General features: G+C 46.6%; 1 protein-coding gene across 1 annotated transcript in view; it reads right to left on the reverse strand.

The window, feature by feature from the left end:
- The window catches only part of ADGRB1 (adhesion G protein-coupled receptor B1), a 138,966-nt gene extending 114,603 nt beyond the window's left edge, over positions 1-24,363 (reverse strand). The window contains exons 1-10 of the mRNA XM_075141066.1: positions 24,205-24,363; positions 20,245-20,346; positions 18,634-18,740; positions 17,660-17,854; positions 16,551-16,619; positions 12,683-12,791; positions 11,644-11,787; positions 8,255-8,330; positions 4,171-4,273; positions 2,956-2,999 (exon numbers count right to left, since the gene is read on the reverse strand). Coding sequence (XP_074997167.1) covers positions 2,956-2,999; positions 4,171-4,273; positions 8,255-8,330; positions 11,644-11,787; positions 12,683-12,791; positions 16,551-16,619; positions 17,660-17,854; positions 18,634-18,639 — 746 coding nt within the window. The 5' untranslated portion in view covers positions 18,640-18,740; positions 20,245-20,346; positions 24,205-24,363. The remainder of the gene's footprint in view (positions 1-2,955; positions 3,000-4,170; positions 4,274-8,254; positions 8,331-11,643; positions 11,788-12,682; positions 12,792-16,550; positions 16,620-17,659; positions 17,855-18,633; positions 18,741-20,244; positions 20,347-24,204) is intronic.
- Positions 24,364-25,151: the final 788 nt, after the last annotated feature.

Raw genomic sequence — 25,151 nt, forward strand, 5'->3', positions numbered from 1 at the left:
GCCAGCCTTGGAGCAGGATCATGGAAAGCCTGCAAAAGAGGAAGCTTAAGAGACAGCAGTGTCTTCTAAGCAAGCAACACCATGGCAGGCTGGCTTGGGTTGTAGGGAATATGGCAGGGTGAATAACAGACAGAGAAATGAAGCTGTGAAGCCATTAAATTGGTCAGAGCTGAGAAATGGAATTTCCTGAGATTCACCCACTTGCACAACTGTCTTATGAGACTGATCAGTGGGAAAACCTCCAGTTTAAAAAGAGGGGTGGCAGGAAGGAGAAGGTGGGAGCAAAGAGAGGAACCCACATAAATGTGCCTGAACCTCAGCGTTTCCCGGCTCAGAGTCACCAGTCATGATCTCCACCAGGTACCAGGCAACAAACAGGTCCAGGGTGTAACCTAAAAATCCTTGCTCCAAACAAGAAACAATTATCCAAAACCATGACACAAAACCCTTGAGAACTCCGGGGTGCCATTCAAGATTGAGGTGAGCATTCAGGCCTGGAGAATAGGGTTTGCACAGTTTGCCTTTCATTAGACTTTCCCAGGAGGTGGCAGTGGTAGCAAATCAGCTTTAAAATGTTGCACAAACAGCTTCGCAGCTCCCGTTGCCAGAGCTCACCACATCAGATCTAGCTTTGGAACATCCTCCTAGTAAAATCTGCTGACATCAGCATTTTGGACTTTTCAACTGCTTGAGATTGCAAATGTTGGCTGAAAACACTTGCAGACGTGCACACACACCCCCAACACGCACCGAAAACAGAGCCTTAGTGGCAACATTTGCGCAATCAATCTGCTGGGGTTTTGGAAACCATCCCTGACAACTGAAAGACAACGTTGTGCCAAGAAATTGTCTGCTCAACTCTTAGCTACGAGCCCACCCTTTGATGCTGTGGAGTTGCAAGGATTAAAGACTGAAAGCATTCCTAACACCCCATGCTCTCAGAGAGACGATAGGCAGGGGAACAAGTTGCCAAGCCTTGGGAGCAAGTACAGGGAGCAGCCAGACCTTCCAGGACAAGGCAGAGGTGACGATGCTGAACTGGACACTGTTTTGTTTCCAGATCAGCAATGGCATTGAAGCTTCTCAAGCCACGTTCAGCGCTGGGCAACCTTTCATCTTTCTCATACCAGGCACCTTTCAGTGCCAGCTCTGACAGATAAGTACCCAGCCTGAATGCCACCACTCTCCCTCAGACCCAACCATGTGCAAACTGGATTTTGCTCTTTTCTTGCTCAGACTACAGTTAATTAAATCCAGCTCTGAGCATAGCAGGGAAACACTTCCATCCTTCTGGACATAACTCTCCAAAACCTAGAAAGCCAAGAACAACGAGATGGTATGCAGACCAAAGGGGTATCGGTTCCAACTTCTGCCTTTACTTGCCAAAAAATGGATTCGAATACAAGTGCTTTAATCTCATCCCAGCATAGAGAGGCAACAGATCTAAGTAGAGCAGGCCAATTGCTATCCAAGCCTCCTCCTAAGTCTGTCCACCTATAGACAACCTTCTACTTTGGGCTGACTCCAGACTCAGTAATATAATAAAATCCCATTTTAGGGGTTCACCTGCACCCTGACATGTGAGGTCAGCATAGCACACAAGGGGCAGACTTTGCTCCTGCATCCCAACTGTCATCTAATGTTGGAGCAATTTTTACTACAAGCAAGAGGGACCAGTTCTGCCCTGGGCTACAACATGGGTGTGATTTCCCAAGCAGGAGGTCCCTCTGAGTTCTTCAGCTTTGCTTTGGATCCACTCATACATGCCAAATTAATCACAGACCAACAAAAACGGGAAGCTGACTGCAAATATGTTGCCCGTCTATGTGTGTATATGCTACTTAATGGAGCATAAAAGGAGAAGAATAGAATCATTTTTCAGATGCCGCAGATAATAGTAATAAATAATAATAATAAATACAGAGGTATGTGACAAATACATGAGATCTCAAGGAGAGAAACTGGCTGTAAGCAGAAAAGAAGTCAGGTTGGTCCTCAGCTGAGATACAAAAGTCAATGAAGTAAAACCACCACTAAATCAAAAACTTTGTATCCTTGTCAAGTTCACTCAGGATTTAAGACCACACTTTCAGACTGTACTTTTTGGTGTTTTTTTTAAGACACACACTCTCTGACAACTACTTCCCACACGGGATTTATGGTTCTGACTCTTTGTGGTAACTTTGGGTTTCTTTTTTCCCTGCTGACCACAATCACATCAGTCAACACCTCCCGAACAGCACCAGTCATTGTAGGAATCCTGGCAGAAATCATTTTACTATATCACAGCAGCACAACACCTACTTCACCACTGCAAGCTGTATTTGCAACAGTGGGCTCTGATTTTACATTACTCTCCTTATGGTGAACAACTTGGGGTGAGTACTGAAAAGACCCAAACACTGCTATGTCAAGCTCAATTTAGGACAATCTGTGAATGACTCCACAGTCCTGGGTCTCTGTTCAAGTATTCCTTATGCAGGAAAATCCAAAATTGGAAGAGTCAAAATAAGAGGCCACCTTCGCAAAATGTAGGTTGGGGTCCAAAGCATCAAAGGAAAATGCAAACACTCCTCCCTGTGAGCAGAAGTACACATGAACATCCCTGCTCAGACATTGAGAGATGTTTCCCTGGTACAGATACAGGATGCTCCTGGCACACAGGGCCCTTCACGGACCATACTGACAACATCTAATTGCAGATCTTGAAATACAAGACCCAGTTCGACTGGCACTAAAAGACAAGGCAGTAAGAAGGGATGCATCTGTGTGAAGGAAGGAACACTCCCCACCAGGGCAAAGGACTTTGTCAGCCATGAAGGTTGATATAAGAAAAAACTAAGTAAAGGGAGCAAGTGGTTGCGACAAACTTACACATCACTGCTAAATTTGTGATGATTTCACCCCAAAAAGCAAACAGACCCGTGAGAGTAAAGAGAAAGCCACAGAACTCACCCATTAGTCTCATCCCACAGGATGCAGGTCTGGTTGGTGGTTCCCTGCCAGGAGAGAAGAAAGGGAAAAATGAAACAAATCAGTGCCATGCTTTTTATGGGGTATTTGGAGCAACTAGAATGAAATATGCAGGTCCTGTAGAACAGCTTCCACTACTCTAAGCATGGTGAGTCTGTGATACTCAAGACAGGCAATAGCAGATCTGAATCCTGGGGATAGCTTCTTTCACCCTTGGCTTGAAAAGCAAGAATAAAAAGGGCCTCAGTTTGTCCTGCATCAACACCGCTGCAGAAGGATTTGACTCTTCATCTTTCCTAACTCAACCTGTTGATGTTCTTCCTTTTTCCTCCTCTCACACAGAATCCTTTTGCTGCTCCCTTCTGGAAAGCGGATCAAATACAGCATGTGTTTTTGTGGGACATGGTACTCAGATGAGCCACAGCCCTGCAGGAGGTGGCCAAGTGTGTTTAAAGCCCCCTGGAAGAGGTTTACCACTGACTCCAGCTGCAGCTGTCTTAGACCACTTTGGAAAATCCTTCACAGAAAGTCCAAAACAAAGACATGACGGATCTAATACTCATGTTGCAGAGCCATCTGAAACCCACAACAAGAAGAAGCCTTGGGATGTGTAAATGTCCATCACATATATCTACTTAGGGTTGAGCAGGGGAATTTGGAGGGGCTCTTTGACTGCTTTTTAAAGCACTGATAGAAACAGTAATATTCATGTCTCCAGTAGTATCTGAGGACCGCAAAGAACATTGCAAGCATTAAAGGAAATAACCTTTCCCCTCCCTCTTTTCCTCCTCAAGATCATTGTTCTAGCCCATTTTTTAATGAGTGCACAGTTCTTCTCCCATGATCATGCCCACAATGAAATGGTGTGAACTGGGACAAGCATGCCCGTGTTCCCTGTAGTGCTGTCACCCCTCCTCCTGTATTGGCCGTGCCTGAGCAAGGAGCACAGAGCAGGCAAGGTTGACCCATAGAGTCCATCCTTGGCAGTGAGCAACAACAGGACACCAACACCAGCCCAATCTCAGGGTGGCAGCTGAGTGCCTCAGCAGCCTACGTTAAGCGTGATTGAAGGGTCCTGCATTGGCAAAGAGAGCTCAGGAGCCCAGCAAAACCACCTCCTTCTTTACACCAACACATTCCTGCTATGCAGAAGCAAACACAGCTGCTGGATGGTGTAAGTTCTCAGGAAAGACTTACGTTGTACAGGTGGGAGAATTCAATTTCCAAGGGGGTGAGGAGAGACCGGGGAAATGGCTTCACAGTCACGGAGATGACTCTGGAGTTCAGAACAGTGCTGTTCCTAGGAAGAAGAGAGGGAAAAGATGCTTTAAAGGGGACTGAGGGAGAAGAGCAGTGAGTCCCACTGCATTAGTCACTGGTGGTACAAGGTTTAATGTAGATAGTACAGAAGAAGTTGGCCCCATTACTTTAAAATACCATCAAAGTCACTTGCTGCTGAGGGACCCCATCCTCTGCCCTTTGAGCTCCCCTCACAGCCACTCTACATTTATTCCTCCAAGAATCAGAACTTTTTATGAGCCCCTAAAGCCATTGGACTGTATCTACCCTGGTAATAAAATGGTCTTGGACCCATTTTCTGTCCCTGACATGAGGAAACAGAGTTCATTTCATCTCCTTTCAAAAAAAAAAAAACAAACACACCACCACCCTGTTTTTCCTCTCAAAGGCTGGCTTAATCTGCACTGCAGTGAGCATTGGGCAGGGGCATGGTGGACTTGAACAGCATATCCATGGGGCAACCCGTGATCCTGTTCAGTTCACTACTAGAGGCATCGGTGTGTACCTCCATCCTCTGAGGATCCAAAGCAAACTGAAATAAGCCAAACCCTTCATGTGTTTAAATGTTTAAATGTCTGTGCCCAGAGAAATACTCTAATAAATCTGGCAGCCTTAGGAGATTTGACTGTTGGGAAAAGCCACAAGGGAGGAGATATCTCCCATACCGGTGCTCCTGCTCCCTGGAAAGCCAAACTCTTTGTAGGCATCTCCCTAAATACAGAAGGATTCCTAGTGTTTCTGCAGCAGGAAAAGACTTGGGTGTTTAAATAAGCAAAAGGTCCCCACAACCAGCAGTTGAAAACATTGCCCCTCTAAGTTTACCATGAAGGAATTGGTAGTAGAGTGGTAGCCCAGCATCAGGCTGCACCCAGCCCTTCTGGCACCCATGGGTGAGGGAAATATTTTCCTATCCAAATCTCCACCAAATCTACAGGCATTGGCAAAATCTTTCACCTTTCTTTCTGGGTCTTATCTTCCTTTTACAAAAGAATTACATGGAAAAGATTTTGCCCTTGCTTAATCGCAAGTGGGTTAAAAAAAACCCAAACCCAAAAAATATTGGAATTGTCCACAAATGCGTAAGTACATGCTCAGAAAGCCACTATTCCACCAATACCAGAGGGAACAACAACATAGTTTTACCGGGTAAAAAAAAAACCAAACACATTTTCCTTCAAAAAAAAAAAAAAAGCAAAAGAGAAAAAAGAAAAAAAGAAAAAAGAAAAAAGAAAAAAGAAAAAAGAAAAAAGAAAAAAGAAAAAAGCAATAAAGTGCAAATATCAATCTACAAAGGAAGAGTAAAAGGGGACGTCAGTGGCAGTAAATATCAGCTCTAAGCTTTGAAATGTAGGCAGCTGTAGATAAGCTAAAAACGGGAGCTGCTGGAAAGTAAACCCCAGTGCATGTCTTCATTAGTAGCTGGGTCTGTAAGGGTCACTTCTTGGTTCAGAGCTGTTGAATATTTGCATGAGCAACTTAGATGACACAGAAACATCCTTTTGAAGGCTGCAGACCATGTGAGGGTTGATGCGGTAAACAAAAGCAGAAGAAGCATTTGATTTTTCAGCGTGGCAAGTCGTTAGCACACAGCAGTTACTTGTGTGCAGATTGTGAAGGTTGCTTAATGGCCAAGTAGTCACAACCCAACCAGAAGTTATCCCAGGGCATCCAAGAGTCAGGAAAGGCATCTGAGCTTGGAGAGTACAAGGTCTGCGTGCAGAGCTACAGGCTCTGCTTCGGGGAGCTGTGACCCAAAATGTACCCGGGGAGATTGACTTCAGTGCAAAGAGTTGTGACAGAAAGGACAGAAGTGATCCTGTGCAGGAAGAAGGAGATGAAGCAGTCATCTTCTCTCTGCACCCCTCCTTGTCAGGATGCCACTGTACCATTGGGTTCAATTCCAGTTCAAGATGGGGAAATAGCGGGGAGGGTTCAAAGGAGAGACACAAAATTGATCCAGGTGCTAGAAAACCAGACAAAAGATTTCTGTTGAAAGGCATGTCTGACAGTTCGTTGCATGTGGGGAATTTTGCAGTCGCCCACCCGAAGGCCCAGTGCCTGGAAGTGAAAGTCAGACAAATTCAGCCTTAAAATAAGAGACGGTCTCCTAGCAGAGAAGGCAATTAAGCAGCTGAGCGGCTTGCTGGAGGAGGTGAGGGACTCAGCATCACGGGGAATCTTTCAGGAAGAAGATGAGTTGTCTTTCGTAAAAGCATGTCGCAACCCAGCTTCTGGGAAGAAAACAAAACACATCAAGATCTGGCTTGGACAGGAGGTCAGACGAGCCCAGAGGGCTCCTGCGTGGCTGTAAAGAGTGTGCAAACAGCTGTAAACATGTTGTTTGGTACACGGGGCTGTCAGGTGCCAGGTTGTTGACTTTCCAACTGCTGGACGTGTCCTCTGCAGCAATGCTCAGCTGGGACCAAGCATCGCTCACCTCCCTGGCTTGAAAAATCAGGCATCATGTATATCCCATCTCAATCGTCACAGCTGCCAAGAACCACAGGGCTCCCTGGATCTGAGGGGATAGAGCAACGTGTGGCTCAGATAAGGAATTGCTGCTTGGGGGAGGTAAATTGGGAGAATTAGGAACAGCTCAGCTGGTGCTGTTTGCTGAGTTAAATCTACATTTTTTTTTCTTTTAGGAAAAAATCACTCTGCGTTGAATCACTGTGGTCAAACCCAGGATCTGGGTCTTTATTGCTCATGTGTACCCAGGAATACCTGTTCTCCTTTGTAGTCAGAAATATTTTTACCCCATAGGCAGGTGCTATACAGCTACGTGGTTATTTAAAGGCATTCCCCTTTTTCTCGCTGTGTCCATTTGCACAGTGGTGAAGTAAGACGTACTCTCTTCTTCTACTTTTTTTTTCCTTTGAATCTCCACAGGTGATTCAGGATTCTGGATTTTTTTAAAAAGGGACTGTCCTTTAATTAAGGAATGTCTTAAATCAGATCTCCTGTGGGAAAGCTGTTCAGAGGCTGTGGCTGCTGCAGCTGCTGGTTATCAGAGCTCATTCACTGCTTGGCCAGAGAAATATCGCTGGATCATTTGAGCCAATGATGTTTATTGCCCTTCTGATCTAATTCCCAGTGCTGTAATGGAAGATATTACAGAATACAGTTGGCTGGCTTGCTAATTCCTCTCTGCACTCACTTGGAGCTCTTTTGCCATTGCCAGTGCTAAATCTGTAGGTATTTAAATGATTATCGGTGAGGAGAGATGCCCTGGTGTTTATGGTAAATGGGCTCACGCTAATCAGTGCAGAACAGATTTAGAAGGTGCCTTAGGATGCTTAATTTACTGCCTCAGTACCAGCCTTGGAAAAAAAAAAGAACGAGATAGCAAGAGAGAAAGAGAGAGGAGAGAAGAAAAGGAAAGGGAGTGCTGAACACAAAAGCTTCAGTGCCCGAGGCGATTTGCAGTGGCTGGGAACAAGGTAGACATGTGCAGCCAGGCGTGCTGCGATGCGATGCTCCTCTCTCCGAGCCTGTCGTCTGCCGCGATGCTCTCAGGGGGCTCGGCGTGGCTGGCAGCTCCCCGGTAGCTTGGGAGGATGGGGGCAGCTGAGCATCCCCCATCTGTAAAGCCCCCCAAAATCCCTTGTGATGAGGAAAGCAGCGTGAGAATCCATTCCTGGGGGGCACAGGGTGACAGGCAGCCGGCAGGCAGGGATGCGGCAGCGGCAACAGCACTGTGCCTCCCCTCATATCTGGGGTGCACGGTGCTGCACATGGATGGAGAAAACCTTCCTGCCCCTCCAGCGAGCGATGTCTGCGATGCACGAGCCTGGCCCCACCTGAACATGCAGCATCAGTCAACGGGGGTCAAAATATTTGCACTGCGAAGTCAAAGTCTGTCTTGTCACACCCAGTGACCTTTGCTATTTCCCTGGAAGACCAGGGCTCTGCAGCAAGAGGGATCAGTAGGAAAGCCTGGTGATTTCCCAGCTGCTCGCCCTCCCAAGGCAGCCCCTCTTACCTCTGGAGGGAAAGGATGTTGCCCACATTCCGGTACAGCACGGTCCCCACCACGAAGACGGAAGAGTCGTCTGTCTCTGCAGAACACCAAAGGAAAGGGAAGAAGACGACAGCACTGAGACAATTGGGATGTCAGCTGTCCCCATGGGACACCCAGGTACAGGATTAGACCTCGCATGGAGGGGGTCTCTACTGGGGCATGGCCAATACCAGCATCACTACGGTGGGATGTGGTGCCTGCTGTCACCACACCAGGTCTCCATCAGTCCCAAAGAAGGGTTCAGCCCCTTTGGGGTGAACCGGTACCCCAGACGTCTGCTCTCACACAAGACTCCCTCATCCCAAATGACCAACCTGGTGATTCCCCATTTAGAAATCCCACTAATCCCTCTGACAGCACCACAGTGGGCAAATCTGCAGGGCGGAAAGGTCTCTTGCAGCCACCCAGAGGCATTTGGACCCGTCCGCAGCTATCGAGCCATCAGAGAGAACTGCGCTCGGGCCGACAAGGGCAGCCGAGAAGGGGAGATGTCCCACTGCGCCTGGTCTGACCCCACAACTGCCTCAGGAAGCCATGCGGGGCCACGGTCCCAGATAAGTCTCTGAATCATCTGTGCGACCTCTGAGCACGTCACTTGACCTCCTCCTCCTCTTCCACCACCTCGCGGTGTTCAGCTGCAAAGCGCAAGATTTTCCCCAGAAAAAGCACAAGGGACAGAGGCAGCTCTGCAGCTGAATTTTCAGGGAGAGAAAAAGCAAGTGGCTGGGTGAAAAGCAGAGCTGAGGAAGCCTAGGCAAGCACCCTGAGGTGGGGCTTCTCTGGTGTCTCATACTGAGGTTGAACTTACAGTGCGCCCGCTCCATCAGTGCAGGGCAGACACAACTCTGCATGTCTGTCTTCGTCTTTGTCAAACTGGGTTCGAGTGAAATAGCTGGTGAAAACATAACTAGGAGAGGCTGACAGACAGGCTTGCAGAGCAATTGCATAAGCCTTGCTTCTTTAGGAAAGCCGTCACAGTCTTTTGGCCTTTCCCACAAATCCCTAAGCAAACAAGGATCCTGCTGCCTTCAAAGAGAGTTTTCCCTCTTTGTGCTCCGAGGATGCAGTAGGGCATTTACAGAAGCAACGTGTGCTCCTGTGAGACTGTGAGCAAGCAAAACCCTGAGCCCCACAGGTTGGGTTATAACAGCACCCTCCCAGGAAGGCAAAGAATCTTGGTTATAATAGAGGTAGAAGCTTGACTCTTTTGTTCTGGGACAGATCTTTAACAACGCAGGTTCCCATCAGTCCTGGTGTATAAAAAAGAAATCCTCTGACATGCTACCCAGCTGAAACAGCATTGCATTTTGGTCATGTAACATCTCCCCAGCGATGTTCACTCACCAGCGGTATTTGCACAGCCCGCAGCCCAAGGGACACATAAACCAACTATAGAAATTAGTGCTGGCCCACCGAAATCAACTGTGCAAAGTCAGCTCCCAGCAGTGAGGGGGTCTGGCTTTGGTCTTGCTAAGCTGCCTGTCTCCATCACTTTGCTCAGGATAGCTGCCCCTGTTCCCTGCTGCTAAGGAAAGGTAAGGATCAAAACTAATAGAGGTGCATCTCCACTGTTAATCACTGAGTAAACCCTCAAAAAGATACCAGCAGAGTGGGATGCTGAACAAGGCAGAGGCGGTACAGCCCTGGGTGGAACAGGACACCATGGAGAGGTGAGGACCGATAGGAAATGGATTCTTTGGGGTAGACATCACCACGGTGACTACTGCTTGGGGTCCTATAGCAGCTCTGTATGAGGATGCTTGTAATAGAAATCTGGAAAACAGCCCCGTGGGGAAGCGGACAGCCCTCAGCACCAGAGCAGGATCAGCTCTGCCTATATATGGTGCCAGCAGTTTGTCCAACAAGTGATTAAAGGTTTCCAAAGGTGAAGGCTCCACAACCTCCTCAAACAAGCTGTAATAACCCTCCCAACATGCTCCAGCTTCTCCCAGGAAGATAATACTGTCTTCAAGGCACAACAAAACACAAGGAGTGCTGGACATGATCCTTGGTCTGCCAGTGACTCACTGTTTACCCTTGGGGGTGTCACTTAACTGTTCTTGGCCTCAGATTCCCCAGGTAGAAATGATGGTTGCGTTGCTTCCATCCCCAGTAGGGAAGCCCATGACAAGAGGTCCTGGTACGACAAGAAGAGGCCAAAGGTCTTCTGACAGCAACAACTCACAGTCTCCAGCCTCTGTCCCAAGGAAGGACAGCATGGCCTGATGCAGCAGCCAGCAGCTTGCTCTCTCAAAGCCACTAGTGCCACACACAGCACCAGGGCATCCACAAGGAAAACCCACCCTCCCAGCAACAGGCCCAGCTTAAGGTCCTGCTTTTGAAAACCCAAGGCTCAATCCTACCAAATGCTAAAGCTCTCTGCCAGAAGATGAGCACCTTAAGTGTGTTGGTTCCTGGGACTCGCATCCAGGTAAAGACTGGATGCCTCAACAGAGCATCCCAGAACCCTGGCAGTGAGGCCAGCTTGGCTGATGCACCCAGCATTGCCACCTGCACACTGTGGCTCATATGCATGCCCTGCTGTGGACTCAATGACCTCAGTGATAAATGCCCACGCATTTCATTTCTGAGGGCAGAAAATTTCATGCAACTGCCATAAACCCATAAATCTAGCAAAGCTTGTCCATGCAGCAGACCCAGACCCATTGGTTGCTCAGCCTGATGTGCTGACCCCTAGTTGCTTATTCTTACATGGCCCTATCAGGCCTGGATCCAGTCTTGGAGGGCATCTACAACATTGTTTGCCTATATGGCTATGGTGAGAGGTATCAGAATCATCCCCCTAACGCACCTGCCTTTCTTGTACTGGTTAACCATACCTGTATGGTACCCACAGCAACAACTACCATTCCCTAGCCCTAATGGCAACCCAGAGTATTTAGGAAGGCATGGTAGACTCATTTCAACACCCACCATGCCCTGCAGAGGATTGCAGACTCAGGTCAGCACCCACATGCATCAAAAACAGTGACCCAGCAGACACAGGTTCAGAAGCCTTGGAAGAAGGAATCATCAAGGCAGCGTTACCCTGAGTTTTTGTGCCGACTCCTGCTCTTTTCTAAATATGCTGCTTATTTAGGAGAAGATATACATCCATGTCCAAGCACTAAGCCTGCCCCTGAACTTTTGCAAGGAGTTTAGATTTGACTCTTGGTCAGGCCATAGATGAAAGCCTTATTTGCACCCAGTAATGCTTTTGGTGACCAAGGTTTTGTGAGTAAATCCAGGTCAGCTGGAAGGAGAATTTGAAGACCAGCCAAATGGAAGTAACCTCTCTTAGAAAATGAAGAAGAAATTTTTTTCTGAAGAGCTCTGGCTGCACTGCCTACCTGTCAGCCCCGAAGACAAGATGCTCTTGGAGACAGTGACCTTGTCCTCTGAGTTCTTGGCCCAGTCCACCATGCCCCTCCAGCCTTTCATGGGGAAGGTGATGTCAGTTGCTGCATTAGCAGGCAGTTTGTGAATGCTAAGGACTAGAGGGAAGCAAGAAATAAAACCAGTAAACAAACCCAGTCTCAATAAATTCATATGTGCTGAAAAACCCATTGGAGGCAACAGTGGGAAATCAGATAGCAGAACGAGTGAGGCTGGATCTTGATAGCTGTAGGAGTGATGCTATCTTCAGGTAATGTCTATGCATGAAGGAAGATAACACTAACTGTTAGGGCTCATTCTTCTGTTCATTGAAAAGAACCTGCATGCACTAAACCTGGCAGAAGAGAGGTCAGTCTACCCCAGCATTCTGTCTCCAGGAGTGACCATAGCAACTGCTTAGAGAAGTGTGAGAAAGAACAGAGCAAGACATCCAGGTCTGTCCTCCCAGCTTCCAGCAATCAGCAGGACTTCCTCGGCTAGTGGGCTGTATCCAGACCATCAACTTTAACAGCCACCAATGGACCTCTCCTTTGTGCATTTTCCTAATCCCATCATGAACCCATCTGTACTTTTTGGCTTCTGCAACATCCTCTGGCAACAAGTTCCATGCTGTGATTGTGCATACAGCATAAATCAAATACTGCTTGCTGTTTGCTTGCTGCCTGATCACTTCATTGGCTGCTGTGCAGCTCTTGTGTTAAAAAAATAAAAGGAAGCAACTAATTTTGCCCAGTTCATCATCTGTTCTCCATTCATGGTTCTATAGATATCTTTCAGATATCTCCGTGGACATCTCTTCTTCACGCTGAAGTCCTAACTTAGAGAAAAGCCACCCCATATTTATAATCATCCATGTCTTTCCTCAGACCTTTTAATGTTCCACCACCTGCTGCCTTTCCTCCTTCCCTCCCCACAGCCCAGGTTATACATATTGCACAGTAATTACAGCTTCCTGGGGTCTCTACCCAACATGGGGAGTGCAAATCAACTCACCCAGGTTGTCTGTCACTTGGTAGGAATCCCGGAAATCTTTCATGCGAAAGCCGATGACATCAATGAAATCTTCCACAAGCCTGAACAACTCCTTGGCGTTTGGCCCTATCTGCAGAGAGAGGGAGAATACTTAGTAACACAGATACTAATGAGCATGGCATGAGTTTCTCTGAGGGCAAAGGTTTCTGTCCTCATACGTGTACTGGAAGCCTATGCTGGATATAATGGAATATTATGGAGCTGTGAAGAATGAGGACTGAGAAATCCTAAAAGGAATCCTAGAAAAATAAAAAGAAAGGGGCAAGAAATATGGCATTCAGACTGATAAAACCTAGGGTGGAGGGCAATATCTCAAAGCAAAGGGAACTTTCTGGAGCAGAAGATAACCTTTCCATCTCCTTTCCTTCCCTAGGATTACCTCTATTACCAACAACCCCATCCAGAGCAGGTAAAATATTGCTGATGTTCATTATGGTCTTGTTCCTGCAGTTAATGCAAGAAGAGAAACACGCTAGGACAGACTCTTAGCAGCCATGATTTAATGTAGCTCCACTTTCTTTCCAAGTCCATTGACTGGAGTATTCGGCCCAATCCAGCTGTCAACAAGCCAGAGGCGTTTGCAATTGCACATCCAGAGATATCATGCCAGGGAGTGAAGACGTATTCATGGTGACGTATTGAAGCTTTGACCTTTGTCAAATTCTGAGAACCTTTCCCAAGCCTTAGACTTCCGTGACGCTCAGGTATTGTGATCACTGAGAAACATATTTGGGCTACTTCTGATGGTATGTATATGTTACCTACTGAGAGGGAGCCCACAAAACATTACCTCCACATAGTTAATTTTGCTATCGCTCCACTGAAAGCAGCCACACCAAAGGACCTCCGTGGTCTAATGTCGAATCTCAGGCACCAGATCACATAATCCCATCCAGAAAAGTATCACAGTCTGGTTTTGTGCTTTCCTGTTTTGCTGGCAGGATCTCACTCTCCAAATAAATCAATTTGCTGCTTCTTGGGACCAGGCTGTCTTGAAGTTTCTCTGTCTCTTTTTTCTTTCCTGATGTTTCCCCAATAATAAAGATATTTGCAATAATTCTTCTTCACTTGTATTTTGCCAGGCTAACACAAGGCTGTTAAACTAGTTTTCCAGTGACAGATTTCATAAAAGATAATCCATTTGAAATGAGCTGTGCTGACTACCTGTCTTTTCCTTAAAGTACATTTGCCTACGGGGGCTTAGCAAATACCACGAGAGGCTGAAGAAAAGCAAGTCAGCTCCTTACAACTCTTCTTTTCCTTTTCCACCACTTTCACAGCATTTTTGGTTCCTCATCGTAATCCAGACGTCCTGAGGTGGCTGAGCAGAGCTGAAGGGACATGGGGACAAGGAGGACAGCAGGATGGAATGGAGGCAGAAGGAAGGCTGAGCTGGCAAATGTATGGGCAAGGAGCACAGGGGTGGCCATGAGTGTGTCTCTCTGTCTATCTGAAGGAAGCTTGGTAAGACTAAAACTGTACCAGGATTAGATCAAAAAGTCCTGCCAGTACAGCAAGTGTGCACATAAGGAAGAGAAGGGAGTGAGGAAGCTGTTTTTACCAGTATATTTTTATATTCTATTACAGATTGAAATCACAAGGTCAAACTAACCCCAGGCTACACTGGCCATTGTCTTGCAGGCTTTTATCATATAATGGCCAACACAATCTCCTCAAAAAATGGTAGCCCTTCTCTGAATATTTTTCTGGGTTGTTTTGTTTTTTATTTTCCTTGAACATCTCTGCCTGAGGGGCCACAGGACACTGGGATGTGAGACTGCAGTGAAGTTGGGTTTACTTTTAATGAGCAAATAGGGAACCGAAGACCTTGTTTTTAAAGAACTGGTCAATCTTGTGAAACGTGGCTTTGAGGGAGAAGGACAGAGACTGCTAAAACCTCTGTTGTCATCCAGTTCATGAAGATTTGTGTGTCCTTAAAATCATGGTGTTGGGCTGTCATCTCCGTTCCCACTAAAATATACTCCAGGCAAACATTGTCTCCATGATGGTCCCACTCCTCATGTAGGTTACGGTGGTGCTGGCAGCAGGTTGGGCTGGATGTATCTATAGGTGCAAAATGCAGATTGTACAAGGAAAGCTGGTGGGAAAGAATTGCCACCAGAGTAAGCTGCAGCTGTTTTTAAGGGGATCAACAGGGTTTCCCTGTTGTCATGACAACTTAACTGTCTCCTCTGCTCTGTGCTGAAATATGTACATGCACCTGTAGGCTTGAAACTGAGTATTTGGTCATAGACTCACAGCGTCACAGAATGCTTGAGTTTGGAAGGGACCTTGGAGGTCATCTGGTCCAACCGGCCTGCTCAAGCAGGGCCATCTGGAGCCAGTTGCCCAGGACCATGTCCAGATGGTCTTTTATCTTGTCTGGACCATGTCACCCTTTTCCAAATGCAATGGGAAACCACCAGATCTCAGGGGGAAAAGAGGAGAAGAACAGGTTCACAAGGCTGCTCAACTCCTGGTGAAGTTCCTGTTGTATGAAGGAACTGTATTCAGGTCCCTGTTTCACGTTCTGGACTGCCAACATTTGTGTCAGCATCTGCTGTTAAGAGTTTTTTCCCAGAGGACTTCCCTGGTTGGTGTGAATATAACTGGACTCTGGGGTTGCTTTTTGCGCTGGGTGATTTTTTTTTCTTGATTGTTTGGTGTTTCCAGACCTCTCCAAGGAATTTTGTAGCAGCAACAGGTGGTTAAAAAGGAGCTGCCATGTTCTGATTCACACCTCTGGGTACCTTCCACAGGACTGATCTCTCACAAAGGCTGACTTATATTCCTTGTCCAGGTTATTTTTCAAGCTGAGACCAAGGCGAGCTGGTGTTTCTGTTCCAAGAGGCAATAATGAGGAACAAACATGGAAGGAATGAGCATTAACATGGGCTTGTCCATCAGAGCTGCTGGTCTGAGGCAGAACTATTTCACTCTGATGTGATCCCCAAAGGCTGTAGTGAGATGACAGCATCGAGCAGCCCAAGAGCTCACCAAAAGGATGGGAAAAGGACAAGGAATAGGTCTCACACAAGCCCAAACAGAGAGTTCAACTGGGGCAGAAGAGGCAAGGGGCAAATAAGACATGGATAGAAAAACAAACAACTCCTTCCCCTGATACACGAGGGTTTAGCCACAGAATTATTCAGCAGGATCCCCAACATTGAGAGGTGAGAAATAAAGTAAAATATAATTGAGCCCTTGCTCAGCTCATTCTGAGCAGAAGCAGAAGCTCAGCTGAGCAAAGCCCAGCTCTGAAGTATGAAAATCCTGCCTGTCCTGCATCTTTCTAACCAGGAACTCAAACCCATGTAATCCCACTTCTTTTTCTTGGCAAGAGGAGAAGAGGGGAATTATGGCAAACCAGGAGGGTTATCAACTCCAAACCCAGTCTGACCTTTGAGAGCTGTCCAAAATTTGGTATTCACCCCCAGTTTTTCACTGTTCTTCATGCAGAGGCTCTGGCTTAGTGCTGAGATCCTGTGGCTCACTGAGTTACTCCATAAATATGACTCAGCCTGGCACTGACCTCACCCACATGACCAGTTGCATGAATCAACTGATTGGCAGTCAACTCTGAAGCTAACCACAGCTGACCATGTCTGGATTGTCTGTCTCTTTCATGGTAAGGATTTATCCAAGGAAAACAGCATTGGTGGATGGAGATATTTGTGGTCTGTGGTTGAAACAGACGCAAGTTGCACACAATGCATCACAGGCAAGAAGAGCTAGGAGATCATGTAGACACTTGGAAATTCCCCTTGTCATGGCTTAAGCCTATGCTGAAAGCCTGTCTTGTTTCAAGGAAGGTGCTGAAGGTTCATACCAGCTGAGCTTCCTCCCATTTGTCCCGGTTTTCCTCTGATAAAAGATTGCTGATGATCTGGACAAAGTTCTGGAGAAGGGAGACAAAAGAGAAGAAAAGAGGTGGTTAGCCAAACGTAGCACAGGCTAGGAAGGACACAGTGATGCGCGAAGAACATGTGAGAATCAACCATGCTCCAAGAGGGTTCTCATGGTCCCATTCCCAAAGGGTCCCGCAGCATTTCACAGGCCTCTGCCCCCAAGAATGTTAACGGCAAAACAGGTTGTAGTAAGGCCTTTTTCTGAAGACCTTCACTTTGACTATTCTATCTGATAAGGCATTGGACTGGGAATATGTCTTGTATCCATTACTGAAGGTTTTTAAGAACAGATTAGGTAGATGTTCTGCCAGAAACTGGTTAAAACCAGATGATCTTGCCTTGTATAAATCTCTTCCTATTCTATTTTCTACTATTTCTGTTATTTCCAGCATAGGGAAACCTTATGATCTTTTTTTTCTGCGACTAGGCAAGAGAAGCAGTGATGGATCACGAAAGTGCTATGCATGGTAGTATCTTTGCAGCACATTATGAGAAGGAAGGAGATAAGATATATCAGGACCATTGATTTTTTTCTCTAGTTTTACCATTCTTTGCAGATCCTGTAGGATCAGTTTAATATTTCAAGTCATGTGGTGATGACCTATCCCAAGGGTATATCTTGTAGCCACTCTGCATGCAACTGCTGAAAGTAAAACCCTGGGATGAGAAGCCATCAAGACATTCTCCTACATCAATATCCAGGGCCCAATACCACAGGATCGTCTTACCTCCAGTCATTAGGCTGCAATCCCTTCCAAATATTGTTCTCATATCAATTAGACTCCACAGTAATGTGCTATCAGGTTGAAATAGTGACTTTGGTTTTCACGTTCTTACTTTATAAGCCAGGGAGAACCACCTCGAAAGGAGAGTTTGTTAACACAAAAAGACATTTCACTTGGGCAGAAAATACTCCGGCTTTTCATCAGCATTGTATCAGCTACAAAGGAGGTAATCAAACCCTGAACCCTGTGCATGCACACACACCTGTAACCCAGCCTTGGTCTCCAGGATATGCATCTTGGCTCACCTGCACATCCCCAGAAGTTGGGCTATGATAAGCCCTACGGAAGATCTCTGTCATGTTCCTGAGTACATCGATGGTGGACAGCAAGTCCCCACTGTAGCTGGTCCCATCTTGGGAGATTTCCACAAGATTTTGGAGCACTTCTGACAGCCCATCTCCCATCAACCCACGCTGAGCTTTGGAAAGATGTTCCCTGGTCTGAGAAACAGAAAGAAACACGACAAACACTTTAGGGACAGTCAAAGTCAAGTTAATGAGCTCAGTGAAGGAATTGCTGGGGGAAAGTTTTTAACCTTCCTTGTAATTCAGAGTGCAGATTTGATGGATCAGACAATCTTTGCTGGCCTGAGAGCCTGTGATATTTTTTAAATGGTAGAAGAGCAGAAGTGAAATTTTCTGTGTGCCCACAAAGGAAAGGTTGTGTGTAGGTTCAGAAGAGATTATTCTACTACACAGACGCTACTCTGTTCGTAACCCAAGGCCAGCTAACAGAAGATTTTTGCCCCAAAACCTTGTTTTCTTATAACCAATTTGGAACTATTTTAGGACAGACTGTAGTTTGTCTTGAACAGGAGAAGGCGGTTCTCACAAAGGCAATGGCGTTTCAAGGCAAGCTACAGGACACCAGCAGAAATTCATCACAACAATGAATTTAAGACTAACAAAAAATAAGTGGCTTATTTAAAAGTAATATATTCACAGCAATTCTTACTGATAATGTGATATGAAAGACCTGATAGGACCTGGATTCTGCCAAGCTAGATATTAAAATACTTAGTGAGGAGCCATCCCTTGTCCATGGAGTGCCAATGCATCACAAGTTAAGCAGACAAAAACAGTAAGAGAAAAGCAGGGCAGAGTTGGCATCTCCCTTTCACATGGAAATGCTGCTTTCCTTCTTTTTTATAACTATAGCAATGTAACAAGCATTTGGTGGGATCCCAAACCTGCTGAGCTGAGAAGTCGGTCTGCCTTACCATCATTTGTATGTTCCTGTAATCAATAGAAACACACTTGATGTATGTTGGAGGCTCCCAATAAGCTATCCCTTCTTCATCTAAAATGCATCTTCGAAGGATCAGCCCTGGAAGAGGAAAGAAACAGATGTGGGAGTGAAGACAGCAGGATGAAAAGCCGAGTACCTTCATGGAGGTTATCCAGAACTGATCAGTGCATCCATGTAGGTATAACTACCAGCACAAAGGACAGCAGGGGCATCTGCAGATGCCTAAAAAACATGTGCAAACATGTAGGAGAGATTATTTTTGTTTCCTTCTCCTGCATTTTCTTATTGAGGGGCAGGACAACAAAAGGAACCAGGAATGAAAACAAAACCTAACAGGTGGGACATGGCTAGTCAAGGTGAAGGAAGGTTTTTTCTGTCCTGGAGGGCAGCTTTCTTCTTGGCTCAGGAAGTCCCACGAGCCTCCCCAGGTGGCATGGTCTGGTACTTGCAACTAAACCAGCCACAGTGGCTTGTGCTGCCTACACAGTCTCAAGAAGAATAAATATCCGACAGCACCATCTTTGCATCAGCTGAAAAACTCTGAAAGCTGCTTGCAGTCCTCCCCCAGGCCTTTCCTTAGCTTCAGTCTACAGTGAGTTTTGCAGCGGTAATTGCACGCCTTTGCGATGCAGAGGAACAGACATATCAGAGAGGAGGAAGGGAAGAAGCAATTATGCTGCCATTTGGAGAGTCCTTGAGGAGCAGGCTTTGCTGGGTCCACAATCCCATTGCTACTGCTAAACTATTCAGTGACCTTGCTATGGATACAGCCCTTCTTCTGGGCTAGCATTTGGGATGAAGCTGACTGTCCCAGGCCGTGTGAGTCAAAGCGAGCCGCAGGGTTTGTCTGTATCCGACAACCCCACTCAAACTAAATAAAACCTTTATGTTCATTACACTGCTGCCCCCATTTCTGTTCCTGCCTGGGAGTGAGGAACATCCAGCTGAGGACAAGCTCCACCACGAGCACGTCTCCTGGAGCTTTCTCTGCACTGCTTTCCACTCCTTGGGGAACATGTGGCCACAGTCACAACAGATAACACCTGGATGCCCAGATGCTATCACTTCACACCACCATGGTCAGACCGTCAACCTGAGCACCTGAAGATACGTTTAGAGAGCTGCTGTGCTTTCTAAGGAGAGGAAAGCACCTAAGTGTGAGTCGACAATGCAATTCAGATTTCCTACTGTCAAATACTACCTTCTTTTATGGGCAGTGGAGAGAAATATAATGCCTAAGTCTAGAGGACTCTAATAAAGCCCTACCTGCTTCTGCAGAGCTATTTGTAGATAATGGGGAGAACATACCACAGTAATCCTTAATTTAAAGCTGTCCCAGGACTAGGCAGTAGGTGGATGGGCGACCACCTCAGATTCTCCTGTATGAATTAAGAAGTTGTTGTTAAACGGTGAAGGACCACAGAAACCCGGAGAGAGTTAATTTAGCTCTGAGTGAAGGGAGGGAAGTCCATTTGCTTGTCCTGTCCTCTCACAACCAGGTTCTCCTCATCTAGGAGGCAAAGGATGAAGGATACGCTGAGGGTAGGCCAGCTCCCCGGCCAAGGCATGCAGTCATCCTTACCGGTGGCATTACGAGGACACCGAACAGCTGCAGCATCCCCAGCGGGCGTCTCTTTCCAAACCACAGACGCAAGACTTTCCTCGTCACAGATTTCGTGGGGCTCTGCAAGGAATGCAAAACTCCATTGGTAAAGCCTCCTCCTCAGGGGGGACATGGAAAAGGGAATGGAAAGAGGAAACAGGGGAGCGTGGTCTGGAGAGAACAGCAGTGTTGTATGAGCCAGGAGGCCTGGAGGTGAACTCCCAGCTCTGCAGCTCTTTGTCGCATGGCCCCTGACAAAGCCACTTAACCTCTCTGGAATTTGCTCTGCCTGTCTAAAAACTGAGTATCCACCCATCCCAAGGATTAGCTTGGTTATATGCATGTAACAATCTGGGAAAACCCACTAACATGCCTGCCTTGCGTTGTGGCAGCTCTTTGCAAGAAAGCTGCTGTTGCTACACCCTACTAAAGAGTTTTCTTTTCTTGCTTAATGGGCTGATGTTCACCTTTTGTCGGTGAACTCCATGGCTCCAGACTTCATGCCTTCAATCCTTTAGGGTCACCACACAGATTTTGGATTAGATGTGTCTAAAATGAGGCTAGGCATAAATAAATTGGAGTAAGAATGAAGGAAGGAACAAAAAGTAGACAAAAAACCAAGATGGACATATCTCCTGGGTGGACTTCATTCAGGTCCTCTGTCTGCTGCCACCTTATGCGAGGACACAGGGGGAAGACCTGTGCACCAACAGGCTGGATTTGCATCAGCAGCTCATTTCCAAACACTGCTGCAGAATCCAGGAGACTGCAAAGTGTGTTTTGAAACATCACAGAAAAATCTCTTTGGAAGGAGGTTTTCGGATGCTTCTGTCTGTGGGTGGAGCTGAGTTGGCCCCAGAGTTGATGGGACCTGGAAAAAAACATTCACTGCAGGAGAGCTTTGTGCTGAGAAACTCATTATTTGCAGCACGTAAAATGGAGGGAGCCATGAGGATGGTGTTAAAGCTATTTATCACTCCTGAAGATGGGGAGGAGAAAAAATCATATTTAATCATTTTCAATTACAGCTTTTATTTATTGTGGATGTAAAACCACCAATAAAGAGGAAGCTGACTGCATGGTTGTAACTGGAAAGGCAGCCGCAAGGCCAAAGCCAACCAGCCGTGGAGCCTGGCAGCTGCCTGCTGAGCTTCCTTCCCGTGCAGGAAAGTGCTGCCCATACCAGCATCCAGTGGTGCCAGCAGAAACATGCCAAGGTTGTAGGGAAAATGTACACCTGCCATAAAAAAAGAGGAAGGCCTTGAGTTTTCATGTTTCTCCCAAGAGAGTCGTGGGGCAGCGATGACCCTGAAGGCTTCCTTCTACAAGGGATTGTGCAATGGATGTGCTTATGTAGACCATTTCAGGACCTGCATCATGGAGCAAATACCCAGCGATGGACATACCCAGCTGTTGCTCTGGAACTACCCAGAGCACCAACCTGGCTGTGGGGAAGGCTCACACCTAAGATTATGGGCATGGCAAGTCTTATTTCTTTGAAGGACTCATACAAGACCCAACAAGCTGCCTACACATCACTGATCCTGGAGTCAAGCTCCAAGTCTGTGTGGCTCCAGCCCCAGCTGCAGTTCAAAGACAGATTCCACCCCAGTAGACACTGGTAATGAACAACTTAATGCTCTCTGCTTGGAAACAGATGCTCCTTCCCCTGTTTTAAAATTCCCTTTTGAGTAATCGTTATTGTAATGAAATCCTGGAGGGCAAGCAGGACCCCTGCTGTGCTCTGCACAGATACAGGAATAGTCCCTGTGCCAACAGCTTATGAGTTCTGTAGATAAGGCAGAACATGGGTGGAAAAGAGGCAGTTTTATTTCCAACCTGTTGACACAGAGCTGTAGGACAGCGAGATTAAGTCCACCCGTTGTGACCAGCACGTAGTCACCCAGAGAGCCTGTGGCAGAGTGGGGAGTTGAATACAAACCCCTGCCTCCTGGACCAGTGCTTTGGCCACGGTCACAGATTCTCCACATCAAACTGTGGTTCAAAGGAGGGATTGGGGCATAGGGTGGGAAACTTCTAGCACCCTCAGCTACAAACCAACAGAGCACGTCTAAAAGCAGAGAGGGAGTGTGTTCACATCTGACTTCCCCTTTCTGCTCCTCTGATCTGTCAAACCTTCCTGGTCTCATCACCCCTGCAGTCTCCCTGGGGACCGCTGAGGGCTGCTGTGGCTCAGAAATGCTCTTTAGAAATACACTGATTGTCTGGCGTTGTCTTGCCAGTGAGTGCAGAAGCAATTCCAAGCCAGGAGAGAATCATTTCTTCTTTTTTTTTTTTTCCCCCCCGTTCTTTTTTCTCTTTTTGATGTTGCTTCATAACAAAACCCTTTTTTACCAGAGTAACCTATTTGCACTGGAAGATTTTAACAACTAACCCAATTAAGCTCGATTCTTCTGTTCAAACCAAATCATGCTGGCATTTGATACTTTCTCAAGAACAAATTGAGCGGGTTTATTTTTAGCCTCTGATGACTCCCCACCTTTTTCCTTCCCCTGCAAATTAACAACTGCAACGAGACCCTTCTGGTTTTGAACCCTAGCAGGGCTCATTCCCCGAGACATGCCTTTTCCTTTTGAGCACTGTACAGGCATCAGCCCCTGCAGAAAGAGAAGAAAAGATTGGGCTTGTTCTACCGGGGCCCCAGCTGGCACACACTGAAGCTGAACTAAATCTGCACCGCTCTTTAGACACCACCAGACAACCCGGTGCTAAGATTTTCTATGGCGAGGGAGAGCTTTGTGGCTGAGTTAGAGGAGACTCTCACACGCTACTGCTAATTGAGAGGCACAGCTTGTAAGGAGAGGTGATGTCTTTTATTAGAACGTAGCTGGAAAGAGTGAATATGCCGTCTCAGGCACACAGCCTCTTTCTCTGTTATCTTCAAGCAAAACGGGTTGAAATTTCCACGCTGAAGTGCTTTGGCTTTTATCTTTGTCTTCAGCAGTTTGCAAGGGACTCTCAGGGTCAGCTGTCCTCAACATGGCAGATCCACCCCCAGAAACATCTGCACCAAAACTGCTACCTCTGTGCCAAGCTCCAGCCTGTCTTTTAGGGAGACACCCCTTTTCAGTAGGACCACCAGGATGTTGCCATGAGAATCTCTCCTGTCTCTCACTGAGATGCTCTGACAATTAATTACCCTTTTGGTCAAAAATCAGGGCCCATTAAGGTCGATGCAATCTGACTGCCAACATCACATAGGCCATTGATTCCCCACCAGCAATTTCACCAGGCGCTTCAACTGAAACTGAGAAAGAAAATAAAAATGGTGCACAAGGCTTTTTTCTGGCCTTTTTATACTGTGTGAGAGACAGACAGAAGCATTCCCACTTGCAAGTATTTGCTCCTGCTTATTTTTCACATTAAAACCCAGTTTTTCCCCTGTTCTTAAACTCACTTGCCCTTCATTCAGGCTTTTGCACCCTTTTTCTCAAAGAGATGCTGCTCCCATGGCTGTAGCTGGAGGAGGGTGAGACTGGGTAAGACTCTGACAGATGCAGACACATCTGTCTTTTTTAAAAATTAAGTGGTGTGCAGGTGTCCCGGAGGCTAGGTAAAGGGTGGGAAGCCACTGCAACATCCTCAGTACTCAACTATGTTACGGACTCGAGACTCTGATATCAATTTTTGCTATCAAACAGTGTGTCTTTTCCTCCTATGGCTCTATGGCAACGCAAAGATGAAAAACATCAAGGCTAGACTGGTGGGACTTACCAAACATTCACTGAAATCAGCACGGTTACACTGACTTCGGCAAGAATGAAATCAAGCTCTTGACATCTCTTGTGCCTGGGTTATGGGCAGGGTCCAACTAGATCACAACTCTTTGTTGCACTCAGCTCTCGGATACATGATGCTCTTTCCAAAATCCCTGTCCCCACCATGCAAAGGAAAATGTGAGGGATCTGGGATACATACCTGGACACTTTCTGTCATTGCACTGCTTATACTCTTCCTTGGGGCCCTGGCAAGTCTCTCCACCGAAGAAGGGTCCATAGCACACACGGTCACGTCTCTGAGTCCCACCTCCACATGTGGTGGTGCAGCTGCCCCACACTCCCCAGGCCTGCCACTTCCCATCCACTGGAGACAAAAAAAAGAGGAGAGAAACAGCGTGTCACGTCCCAAAAATAATCTGCAACAGAAGGAGGCAACGTCTCAAGGTGAGCAGTGGAACATAGGGTGAGTAGAGCATGTCTTGGTGGGAAAGGAAGTCTCCTGCCTCAGATCTTTGTCTGATTCTCAACAGACATGAAATCAGTGTGTGCTCTTTCCCATTGCAGCAGCCCTTTAATAGCTGAAGGGTGTTCTTGTGTTTCTCCTCAGCACGCTCACCTCCTGCAAAAACTGCCCAATCTCTTTCTTCAGGCTCAGATTTGGGGCTGTGCTCATGAACACTTTTCAGGTGGGCAGGGATTCAACCTGTCTGGCAGCTACATCTGCCAGTCAAAGTCCATAGCTTGAGTTTGGTTGGGATGTACAATGTATATGTGAAAAGAGATCTTCCCAGAGAAGGTCTGGCCCATGGATTTAGAGAGACCAGCAGAGCCCTTGGGCAAGAAACCATGAAGAAACATCAAATAAACCTCCCTCCAGCCATTTCCATTGCGCTGTTTTTTCATATGCCTTGGAAAGAGGTTTGGGATATTGTCTCATTCCTGTATCTTCTCCCAGCATCTTTACAGATTCAGTAGAAATGCTACTTCTTTTACGTTAACAATGGCATTTATCAAAATGCTACTTCTTTTACATTAACAATGGCATTTATCAAAGCACTATAAAAATGTTAATTAGCCCTCACAACAGGCCTGCAAGGTAGGGAAACATTCTCCTCTGCTGCATCACAGATGAGAAACAACAACTCA

The sequence above is a fragment of the Calonectris borealis genome, chromosome 2, assembly GCF_964195595.1.
Source record: "Calonectris borealis chromosome 2, bCalBor7.hap1.2, whole genome shotgun sequence".
Lineage (NCBI taxonomy): Eukaryota > Metazoa > Chordata > Aves > Procellariiformes > Procellariidae > Calonectris > Calonectris borealis.